This window comes from Trypanosoma equiperdum, assembly GCF_001457755.1.
Source record: "Trypanosoma equiperdum strain OVI genome assembly, contig: ctg_547, whole genome shotgun sequence".
In the NCBI taxonomy this organism is placed as follows: Eukaryota; Euglenozoa; class Kinetoplastea; order Trypanosomatida; family Trypanosomatidae; genus Trypanosoma; species Trypanosoma equiperdum.
Genome location: NW_027124473.1, coordinates 15,343 through 27,049, shown reverse-complemented (window position 1 = coordinate 27,049; position 11,707 = coordinate 15,343). Strand labels below are relative to the sequence as shown.

General features: G+C 50.8%; 4 protein-coding genes and 1 pseudogene across 5 annotated transcripts in view; all 5 read right to left on the bottom strand.

Annotated features, from left to right (window-relative positions):
* Positions 1–221: 221 nt before the first annotated feature.
* On the bottom strand, positions 222–2,753 carry TEOVI_000229400 (pumilio/PUF RNA binding protein 6; the record flags this gene model as incomplete). Its single annotated transcript, XM_067225386.1, has 1 exon — positions 222–2,753. One exon carries the CDS (start codon positions 2,751–2,753, stop codon positions 222–224), a length of 2,532 nt encoding a protein of 843 aa, XP_067081487.1.
* Positions 2,754–3,593: 840 nt separating this feature from the next.
* On the bottom strand, positions 3,594–4,262 carry TEOVI_000229300 (uncharacterized protein; the record flags this gene model as incomplete). Its single annotated transcript, XM_067225385.1, has 1 exon — positions 3,594–4,262. One exon carries the CDS (start codon positions 4,260–4,262, stop codon positions 3,594–3,596), a length of 669 nt encoding a protein of 222 aa, XP_067081486.1.
* Positions 4,263–5,315: 1,053 nt separating this feature from the next.
* TEOVI_000229200 (zinc finger protein family member, putative) lies at positions 5,316–7,586 on the bottom strand (the record flags this gene model as incomplete). Its single annotated transcript, XM_067225384.1, has 1 exon — positions 5,316–7,586. One exon carries the CDS (start codon positions 7,584–7,586, stop codon positions 5,316–5,318), a length of 2,271 nt encoding a protein of 756 aa, XP_067081485.1.
* A 765-nt stretch (positions 7,587–8,351) lies between these two features.
* TEOVI_000229100 (CW-type Zinc Finger, putative) lies at positions 8,352–10,694 on the bottom strand (the record flags this gene model as incomplete). The annotated part of the gene is made up of 1 exon (XM_067225383.1): positions 8,352–10,694. The coding sequence occupies one exon, from the start codon at positions 10,692–10,694 to the stop codon at positions 8,352–8,354; it is 2,343 nt and encodes a 780-aa protein (XP_067081484.1).
* A 755-nt stretch (positions 10,695–11,449) lies between these two features.
* TEOVI_000229000:pseudogene overlaps positions 11,450–11,707 on the bottom strand; it is a 559-nt pseudogene continuing 301 nt past the window's right edge. The window contains exon 2 of the mRNA in view: positions 11,450–11,707. This exon is cut by the window's right edge and continues 9 nt beyond it. Within this exon, the coding sequence occupies positions 11,450–11,707 (258 nt within the window).

The following is an 11,707-nucleotide window of genomic DNA, read 5'->3' as shown; positions in this document are numbered from 1 at the left end:
AAAAAAAAAAAATTTCCTTCTTCATTTCATTTTATTCATGCTTGTGAGGAACGTCGTGACCTCATATGGAAATTGGACGCCAATTCGACGTCACTCTCACTGCGGTGATGCATCTCTACATTTCGTCACACACCACCCACTATTCCCCTTTTCTCTTTTCTCTTTTCCTCCATTTACTCAGACTGTCCAACAACTCCTATCAACTATTTTATTTTATTTTTTCACTCGGCATCGAAGTGCTCGCGCGCTTCCCTGCGGTGGTGCCCATAACTGCCCCTTCCCCCTGCAGAAACAGCACTCACTGCGAGATTTAGCGAAACGTCGTCGGGAGCCTTTACTAACTCGCGTCGGACCAAACGCTGCACGATTGGGGCACCATATGTGTAGGTGCTGATGGGCAACAGGAACTTTTGAATATTATCGATGAGGCAAACGTACTGATCAACGTGAGCGGCGTCAAGTACGCGTTGGGCAACGTAATTAGCGAAAGGATTCTGCATCATAAGGCAAAGCATGCTGGGAGGCTCTCTTCCCGCCAACTGCACTTCAACCACAAGTCCAAGAGAGTTCTCCTTCTCGCGATCGCGTTCTCTGTCGCGACGGCCCTTTTTGGCGTACTCGTTGCGCTGCTTCTCAACATTTTCCTTTTTGGGAGCGGACGAACGCTTAAAGGACAACACCTCAACAGGTTCACCACTGTCATCTCCTATAGGTGAGCACATCATGTTGACAAGTTCCATACGCTGCTGAGGGTCAGCACGCACAAATAGTTTCTCCATTACATTAGATGCAAATTTCTGCTTGCTGGATTCGTAGAAGTTCCCCTTCAAGGCGTCGAAGATGCGTCCCACCTTTTCATCATCTTTCATGTGCTGCAGCACATGTTGAATGACATAGTTACCGTATTGGTCTGTGGCCAAAGTACCTACGCAATCAAGCAACTCCGAAAAAATGGCTTCCTCCTGGTCGGGGCAATGATCCATAATGCACTGAATAACGCGGCAACCGTACGCATGGGTGGCCAACTCCATCACCCGTCCAGAGAACGCCGAGACAATAAAGCCGCAACGTTGCGGAATAACCTCCACGCATTTCTGCACCACGTGGTTTCCGTTCTGGTCCTGAATGCATTTCGCTACATTGCCCCTAAGTTCAGAGAGAATAATATCGAGGCCTTCGGGGGGCATCACCTCAATGCACTTTTGGATCACACGGCACCCATATGTTTGAAGGGTGAGATTGACAACATTGTTCTGTAGGCGCGTGGCAGCGTAGGCAAGTTGGCGCGCATTTCCCACCTCAAGAAGCTTCTGCAGTACATAATTACCAAAGACGTCAACTACCAGTTCGAGGGGAGACTCGAAAATCTCGCGGAAGAGAGCGTCCACCTCATCATGAGTGGCGCTCTCCACTGCACGCTGAATAAAGCGACTACCCTCTTGATCTTGCGCAAACTCCACGGCGTGGTTAAGAATATGAGCAATGCGCCACTGGCTTACTCCACCACTCGCCGCGTCAGTGCGGAAATGTTCCAACAACTCGGAGCACGGCTGCGTCGACTCACGAGGGGCTGTGCCACGACCTCTCGCCGCGCCTGAACCCCATTTGCCGCTGTTACCTCCACGTCCCCTACCACCGCTACGTCTACCACCTCGAGTAGCGCCTCCACTCGGACCAGCCATTGGACCAGCGCTACCAGCAGGACCACGTAATGCACCCATATCCCCCGTAGGGGCGATGGCCATTATGGCTGGTTGCATCTGCGTGTGGTCAGTCACATTGGTGGTTGCCGTATTGTAGTAATTAACTACCGTCGGGTCGGCATAATAATCAAAGGTGTTCATTTGTTCTTGAGTGTAATATTGCTGACAGACATTCGGCACCATGCCTTGAGCTGCTGTGAAGTCGCCAGTCGCATTCCAGTCCGAGTTGTAAAGCGTTTGCCCCGCCACAGGTGCCATGATTTGTGTAATTTCCCCACGGTTAACGTTGTTGTTGTTGCGAACCTGTGTGCCCATACGAGAGTGAGCGTAGGCACGCAACGTATTTGGTGTTGCCATCGTTGCTAGCGGCGTCGGTGCATAGGCGCCAAAGAACTGCGTTCCTGGACTCATTATATTGTCGTCTTGCTGTTGAAAGCACATCGCGTACGGGTTGAACGTTTGCTGCTCATGTGCCTGCTGAAGGTTTTTGGTATCTAGCTCCATACGAATACCCCCTTTTCCTACCAACTCTGAGCCGCCGCCTCCGGCGACGCTTTGCTGGCCTTGAATACGCATGGGGACCACAGGATCCCACGGGGCCTCCGCATCGCCCTTCGCGTCATAGCGAGGATTTGTCAGGGGCGGGAGAACGCGATCATCAGTTAACCTTTTCGTCTGGTACCACTTAGCGTAGACCTGCGAACGGCGCATATCATCCGTAGGTTGTTTTCCCTCGTGGAGTAGAAGCTCAAAGTCCATCGCAGTGTAACGCACCCACCCCATTGCATTGGAACCCGTCCCTGGTGGTGGCGTATTGGACGGGTAGGATGACGACCCCAGAATTTCACCCGTGGCGCCAAAGTCGGACCGCCCATGGGCCTGAAGCTGTGCAACGTTACTGTTGTAAACGCCACCACCCTGCTCAGATCCTATCTTAAGCGGCATCGGTTGTTGACGCTGCTGATGCTGCGCATTTCCATCATCATCGTCCCATGAGCGCTCCGTTACGCCTAAGGAGAACATGTGTAGCGGCTCTTTGGTTGAACTCATTTTACGCAACGGTAAGAAAGAGTTACACAAAGTTCTGAGACGACAATCAACTCAGAAGTTTCCGCTATATGACGGCCGCCCAGAGGAGTTAAAAGGAACAGGTGAGTGCGTGCCCTTATATCTGCGAGGGAAAGGTTACCGTTCGTCAGATGTGTGGCACTCTACGACTTATCGCAACCGGGCGTTATTCTTTGCTAAATGCAACGCTCCTTTATATCACCCTACCTGACGATCACCCTTTTCCCAACTTCGAAAGAAAACCCCCTCTCTTTTTCTCGCGTTTGTGCCTCAGCCCTTGCTTTTTTCCTTTGCTTTCACCCGCTTTCGTCTACGTAAATCACTTCTTCTGCCTTCTTCCTTCCTTCGTTATTCCCTATTCTCCCTTAGAGAGTTTGTTACCCTGAAGAACTAGCGAAGCGCATACACGTCACATGTTTAAAAAGTGGGAGAGTAAGGCCGAAATTGGTGTACACGGGTTGAAAAAAAAAGTGAGGTGGAGGCGCCATAGCGCTTGTGCTACCAACATTCAATCATTATCGAAACAAAACTTTTCGATATTCCACACTGAAAATTCTTTTCGTTAGTTGGACAGCTCCCTCCGTTGCATTCCGTCGACGCGCGCACTTGCTGGCAATTAAAATGACCGAAACAAAAACTGTTGGCGGACTCGATCATGACACCAACTTGCACAAAAGTGCTGGCACAATATCAACACAATTAATATGAACTGAAAGTATGCAACGCATCAATAAGCACACTGAAAAAATCAACAAATTTGTACCACCGGACGATATCCACATCCCCACACACTCACATTACCACTGAAGGACACCGATGCACCTAGTTAGGTTTCCACAGCTTTAACGCCTTGTAACGCTCCAGAAGCTCATTTTCCTCACCATCGGTAACCTCAGCATGCTTAATGTCCAGCATTGCCCCGTCCTTCGCCATTGCCATAAGCCGTGAAACCTCGTCCTCCTCTTCCACCAGGTCAGCACTATTAGCAACACCTCTGTAAAATTGCCCATAAGCACTGCCAGCAAAATCTGGGGGTCGCTGCACCGGCGCGAACCCAAGGGAAGAGATGTTTGAACTCTTGCATATGATCTCTACACCGCTTGACGTCGGTACCACACCTCCGGTCACAACCGGTAACACCGCACCCCCCGCTTGTGATGAAGTACCCGTCTTTACATCCATCCCACTGGTAGAAAGCTGCAACTGCACCCTCGCCATGCGCTGTCTGTGTTCTTCATTTCTCCTTTGCTTCTCCCCCACGTTAAGCGCCTCTACCGCCTCCGCATGGCTCTTTCGGGAGAATTCAAGCTCCTCTCGCAACGTATCGATCAATTGGCGTTGACTGTCATTTTCCCGCATCACCCCCGATAGCAACTGCAGCTCATCCCTCAGCCTAACGCATTCGGCATTGCGGTGCTTGAGTTCCTCCTCCAGCACCCGAACCTTCGTTCTGAGAGTCTTATTTTCCTCTTCCAACTGCTCAACTGGCATGACGGGATATTCCTACAGCTCAAAAACCTACACACCGCGGCAGGACTCCACGCACCACGTTGCCCTCCTGACGATTAAGGAGGCAACCGCCTTCCGACACCACGAGAGAAAGAGGAAAGAAGCTTAAACGGAGAATGCAGAAAGTGACGTAAGCAAAACTAAGGACTAAGTACAGGCCACTCATCGTATATCCAACTCTGGACACTTTACATTTGTTTTTCACAGGGGTCATGCACGAGCTACAAGCAAAAACGCAGTAAAATGAGGGGTGTAATTTTTTCCCCCCCTTCATCCATGCATAGGGGGTGCTCACCAACATGGTTCCACAAACACCGTTTCGCCACTTGAGTATATTTTCTTTTGCTAGTCCATTCCCCCTCTTCTCATGTCAAACAGAAGCGGTAGCTTAAGCTCACCTCTTCTCTTAGAGCCTGTACCTGCCCTTTTCAATAAGTTAAGCGATGGTGGGGGGAAAAGTTATCGCCACACCACGACGGGAGTGGGGGGATGGGGGTAAAGGGCAAGTGGAGGGGGAATGGTGGATTTTTTATTCAGAGATACTGTGCCGCCACTCGACACCAGTATCAATGTCTACAAACAAACGTATCCACAGCACGAGAATCCAGCAAAAAGCCACAGAAACGGAAATATTGATATTTCTTTGCACTATCGTGACTCCCTTCCTTCATTTCATGTGGCAGCTGAGCTGTGCAAAGGCATCCAACAAGACCTGCCCACAGGCATCAAAGCAACCCACACAATGAAACCAGACCTAACTTTGGTGCCTTTTCACAAACCACAACATCGACGTGAATCACAGCAGACACTAAGCCGGTCCTCAGTCTCGGCTGCCCGTGTGCTTGTGCAGTGACATATAACTTCTTAGATATTCACATTCCCATTTCAAAAAGTCAAACGAGTCATGGTAACTGCAGATTAAGTAGCGAATTCGAGAATGTACAGAGGAAAAATCAGGGAAATTCACTTCACCTCGTAACCAGTGATATAAACCTCTTTGGTCACAGACCACCTGCAAACGACGGGGCATACGTGTCACGGTTCCCCACTCGTGCTCGTGTCGCTTACGGACCCCCTTGGACAGTTACCACTCGCGTTACTTCTATTTGGCGAAGCCTCCTGGACGGGGCTTAGTTGGGCCCGCTCTCTCGGGGCTCTTCTTGCACTTCCCACCGCCTGCTCGGCAGCACTCGTACTGCAACCATAAAGGATGTGGTTTTTTTCCCTACCGCCAGAAACACCTGATGCGACGGACCTGCCTGCCGAGAATTTGTTACTGGGCCCGTTATCCACAGTTGCCTCACCCTCATTGTGAGGCACATTTCTGTTCACAAGCAAGGTTGGCAGCGTGGACCCTCGTGAGGGGTACCGTTCCTGTGCGCCATGACTCCCCTCACTGCGATTATATTCAGAGGAAACACGTGACTGTTCACGAACATCTCGCCCGATGACTCCCACAAGATGCGCCGGAGGCAAAATTGGGCACGATGTTCCCTGCGAAGGCGCACTAGGGGAGGGCGTAGGGGTGCTGCTAGGAGATGTCGGCGACTCCTGTTGCTGTTGCTGCTCATCCACATGCTGAAGAAGTGAAATGAGCTGCCCATAACGCTCTTCCAGCTGCTCTTTCATGACACGCGCCCGGAGATGGGCCTGCATGAGTGTTAGTTGTTCACGCTGTGATTCAATCGTACGGCTCTGTTCACTCCGCAGGAGTTGTTCGACGTGAATCTGATACTGCTGCGTTGCCACCTGGCTTTTGTGATTGCGTAGCAGCTCCTCCTGGTGCTTTATTTGCTTACACTGCATGTCAAGTTGAGCTCTCTGAGCCTCAATGATTTGCTGCATAGTATTAAGCTTCTCCTCATAACTGCTTATCCGTTCCTTCTGGCTCTCAATAAGTGCATATTGTACATCATTCTGTTCCTTGTGCTTACGCAGGAGATTGCCGTAAAGCTCAGATTGCGTCCGCAGAGCCACAAGACGACTATAAACACTTTCCAACTCCTCGGCTTCCGGAAACAGCAGTCGGAACGTTTTGAGGTCTTTAGCCTGATGATATCGTTTCTGGAAGTCGCGCAAACCCCAGTGACGCTGCCGTATCTTCTTGAGCTCCAGACCCACAAAAGTTGTGGGGAACGGCTCATCAGCACCTTTCCCTTCACACTGCTGCTTCTGCTCCTGCGTGGATGAGTTCTCTCTAGCAGTTGTCTCCTCTGATACTGTCAGCACCACTTCCTCCTGGTCCTCATTTCGCTCCCTTTTTTGTTGTAGCCGGTGCGTCCCCACAGGGCTGCCTTCCTCTGCATCCTCCATCACAGTGGGTTCCGGCCCAGGAGCGGGAGCGTGGTGCGAATGGGTTTGAGTAGTGGGTTTAACAACAAAAAGGTATCCCAACGCAAGGTGGCAGTCGGGACATTCCAGCCGCTCCGAACAGTTATAAGTGTTAAACCACGGACAGCGGGACGTTTTGGTGCGGCGCCTGACTTGAACGAAGCCTTCTTCCACAATAAGGTTTCCTGGGTGTCGTAACCACCGCGTGGCTGTCGGCGTTTGCGACACTATTCCCAGGGTACTCTGTGTCCCACGCATTAGTGAAGCACTGGCTCCCCCACTCTCCTCGCCACCAGCAGCGACAGAGGCGGTTCCGGGGGCGTCAGAAACCAATGATGATGTTAAGGGCACTGGAGGAGTGTCGGCGCTACGATCCGTGGTGCATCGAGCAAGACCGCCAGAGAGAACATCCTCCTTTACACAAATGAGGTCCACACGAGTTTCCTTGGTACGGGAAAAACGCGCAAGAGATCGTGTTAACACATCACCGGAACCATTGGTTGGGGAACTCGGCGATGAGCGTCCCTGCCCACCAATCCGCGAAATTTGCCCCAAACTGTTGCCAGCGACGTTGTCAGCTTCCTCATCATGGTTGCCTTGGGGGTTTTGCCCGCTGTCCGTCGTGACATGTCCCACCTCAGATGTCAAGCTGTTATCGGCATCCGTCACAGGACCCGATGGGACAACCTCAAGGGCCCGAGCTCGCTGCGAGTTTGCTAAGGCCTCTAGTGCCACCAACCTGGCGGCTGGTGGCAGCGGCACATTGAGAATTTTTTCAGAAACGTGAACTCGAGTTTCACATATTTCATCACCACTGTAACACGGAACAGGTCTGTCCATGTTCAGCAAGTCCTCCATCTCATAAACAAACGCATGTTCTGTCGTCCCGTTGCTCACAGTCTTGGTGATAATATCCACGTGTGAGCAAATGGGGTGCTCACACCTAGAGCACACGAAGCAAAGCGAGCTATCCATTTGTTGTAGCCCTAAACGTTGTATGGTTACTACTCTTTCGGTCTAACTTTCCTCTTTTTTGTTGCACTATGCCGAATTTTGCTCCTATAACCAAATGCAACCCGCTTCTTCAATTTCTGTGACAGATTATAAACGACAAAGAATGGGAAACGAAGCGCTTTGCGTTTTCGTGCACTAATACAAAAAGAAAGAGACATCGTGGGGAACACCGCTAAACACACTTGCTGGTGTTAATGGTTACAAAATACTTAACTCCCACAACCGCAGATGTGGGAGCAACAACATTTGGATTGATTGTATGTTGTTGTTGTTGTTCACTTGCAGTGGCGTGTTCTTACACATTTTCCTCCTGGGCTATCGGTTCGCTCCAATACGCATACATTACCCACTACGAACAACGGGGCTAGGTCAAGCAGGCCGACACCACCTGCCACTATCTTCTTCCTGATGTGTTGCAGCCTCTCTGTTAGTGTAAAGGTGCGCGGCACGTTATAATCTGCAGCAAAGGTGAATGTCTCAGTGAGGGGGGAAAAAGATAAAGGAAAACAACGCTTTATTAAGGGACCCCCCTTGGGTCCACGTTCGTACGGTCAAGCCTGCAGCAACTTGTTGGTTCTTTTTTTTTTCGCTCCTTCTTCCCATTTGCTCGTGCGTTTCAAAGAACCAACGTCACAAAAAAGAGCCAGTTCATGTGCATTGAGCAGCTCGAAAAGACATCTCAACACTCAAACGCGTCGGGTACTCTACGAGTTATGAAAATCCCAACTATGTCCTCCTCCTTTTAAGCTCCTTATGCGCCTTCTTACGCTTTTCCTCACGATTCATTTTGACTTCGTCATCGGTATCGTCACACGTGGTTCCGTCTCCACGCATAGTGCACTCCCACCGTTTCGTCCCATGGGGAAGTTTTTTTGATAGGACACGCCACTTGTCGCATGCGTCACAGCAGACCCAATGGGTTACTTCATATCCTTCTTCATCCTCAGAGGTACTGGCCTCCTCAACCTTGGAACAGTTCCTATCGGTTCGGCGGGATGCTTTGTGCCCACTGGCTTGGGAACGATTAGCGGTCGCCGCGCCTCGGTTGTCGTTTTTGTTTTTGGAAACGTTACCGGTCACTGCACTAGAGGGAGATGGCAATTTACCACTGTCCACTTGCGCAAGCATTTCGGTCAGCTTCAGCTGCCGCCGGGTACACCTCGCGCTATTTCCTGTGCTAAAAGAGGAATGTCCATCTGAGGAATTCGACTTAGACTCAATACCCGCTTCTCGTCCGCTTTCTGGTCGCGCCGTCCGACCGGTGTCCGTTCCTGATTTAGCATTGGGTTTCGAGTTAATGCCCATCACACCGCTGCCAATGGAGCCCTCTGTCTTGATCCTTGCTGGAGCCGCACCGGGTTGTGTAGTTAGGTTTCCTTGCGCACTGTTTCCAGTTGCTGCGTGACGCTCGGCGCTGTTACTCAACGGCCGCATAACTGGACGGGGTGGACACCCAAGCCGTCTAGAACATTTTGGTGCGGCATCGCCGCCTATATTAGCATCCTCAGCGCCTCCACGTGCGCTTCCAGGTGGGGCAGCGCTAATTTTCCCCCTTTCACCGGTCTGCTTCGGTTGAACCGCGGGATCTTCCTCAACCTTAACCTTATGTGGTTCGCCAAGGTCTACCTTTAGTGTCGGATCGCTTGGTCTCATAGCGATGGATTCCACTTCCAACTGCTGTTTGGGGATGTCACTGGGTTTCTCCCCTGCAAGATCGAGAGAGGCCTTCATGACCTCCTCCCGCTTGGAGCGCACTTCATCTGGCGTTGTTAATATATTTTTGATAAACCCGCCTAGGGACCTCTTTCGCACCGCCGCCGTCAGCGAGCGAAGAAGAGGAATCGAAGATTCTAAAGAGTTGGGGTGGCAACCCTGACTCCCAATAGAGTTTTGAGCTGTCCCTTGGCGAGCTTTAGCATGCGAAACTGCAGCGTCCGATTTCACAGCACCACGCAGAGCAGCATCACCATCTCTATAGGCCAACTTTCTGTTTAAGGCCGAGTGGCCACGCGCACTTCCAAATATGGCGCTAACTCCGTCGATCTCCGGCACACTACAGGATCCAATGTTAAGCGCTAACGAGCATACAAAAGGTGCGCCACCGGGGAAAGGCTGATGAACACGCCGTAGCTTCCCGCAACTGTCGCAAGTAATCCAGCAAAACGCAGCTAGAACAGCCTCATCGCTTCTTACAAGATTATCCACACGGTCAGCCATCCCACCACTGTGCGTTGACTCCGTTGCGCACTCTTGCACTTTGGTTGACTCACCCCTCGTGCCTGCGGTCCCATGCAGTCCCCCTGCTAGGCGGCCGCTCCGCCGACCATGAAGTTCCCTCGATAGTTGAAGATTCAGACGTTTCCGTTCCTCCTGATCACCCACACCGCCATTCTTGCGGGAACCCCCTTCATTATCATTTTTTGCACTTCCCATTGCAGCGTATAGCTCCCCAAGCCACTTTCCCCGCAGATCGGACCATGTGTCCTCTAACTCACAATAAGTCCATTGGCACGTAAAGACGGCTGGGTTAGGAATGAAGTATGGGCAGAGTTCCTTTTTCTTCCCCGAACGCTCCCCAGCGTTCCCCTTAACGTATCCGACAACCTTATCGTAATGCAGCTGTAGACGCGGTGACCGCCACTCTTCCTCTCCGTCACGCTCCTCACCGGACTCATTCTCTCCACTTGCATTTGACGCCTTAATTATGGATGAACTGATCACCTCTCCCTCTTTTGTCACCTCAGGTTCGCTTTCCTGTGGGGGCGACTTGGTAACAGGCTGCGCAACCCAGCGATGACAGCGTATACACTGTAAGAGCACCGTGCGTGTAACTGATGGAAAGCGTCTTCTCAATTCCCATAGCGGTTCTGGTAGCGGAATATACGGTGGTGGTGCCCTATCCGACCCCGTTCCCCCATTAAACTCCCCTAAGGGGCGCGCGGAAGGAGCAAGGGAAGGGGAAGAAGAACCTTGCCGCTGCTGTTGAGACTGACCATGTGATGAAGATGCACTATTTTGGCCGTCCTCCCTCCCTTGTCCCAAGAGGGCTGCGGCTCTTCGAGTTAGCATATATATATATATAACAAATATGCACAACTATTGCCAGCCACACACGTTGCAGACAAGTTCTTCGCTCGTTCGAATTGTCAACAGAATGCATTTGAGGAGGTTGTACGTATGCGGAGGCGGGAATGTAAAAGAATAAAAAAGGAAAACGACGACAAAATAGAGTGCCACTTTGACCGGCAGAAGCGGTGAGTTGCAAACACATCCCGGACTCTCAGATGAATTTGGGGGGGAGGGGGGCGAAGCGTCGAACCCGAACTAAAATATTTAAATTATGAGGAAAGTTTATGTGTAAAATGTTTTCTTTCTTGCCTGCAAAGGGAGAAAACGTTGCTGTGCACGGTGGAAGCACCCTTTTCTTATGGTGGTCCTGTGCGAGTGCGTGTATGTGTGGGGCCGCCAGGGATTTGCAGTGTCGTTAGGGTGGAGATAGAGCTTAGGGGTTACTTTAGCGCCCGTTCACGCACTTCACCGCCACGAAAAAAAAAAGTAACACATTATCAATAAAGATGAGAAGAAAAAAGGAAGTGCTAAGTCAGAACCGTAGAAACTAAAAATGATGCCAAAAAAAAGATGTAAAATGCATTTTCATTCACTCTGCCTCACGAGCTTTAATGCATCGAATAAACAGAATAAGCAGGAACCAACCGTCAGCAACCTCATTTGTACAGCAGCCTTTGCGCCCATCCTTTTATGCAGAAGCGATATCCATCCAAAACGAAACCCTTTTCTGCCTTACGTATTAAACTCCCGAAATTTCAACATGAAAACATTAACCCACGGGCCCTGACCTCCACAGTAACGGGGGTGGGTAGAGGGGAATGAAGCCACAGAAAGGAAGAAATTGCCTGAACCCCCTCACCATCCGCAAGAGCAACGCGAAAGCAAAAGCTAACAGAAATAGGAGTGAAGTGAGGTGAAATGGAAACCCACCGCGTCGACATGTCACACAAATTCAATAAATAAATAAGCCAAAAGGCCCCATACATCCCGCCACTTGAAGTCACAAGGCAACC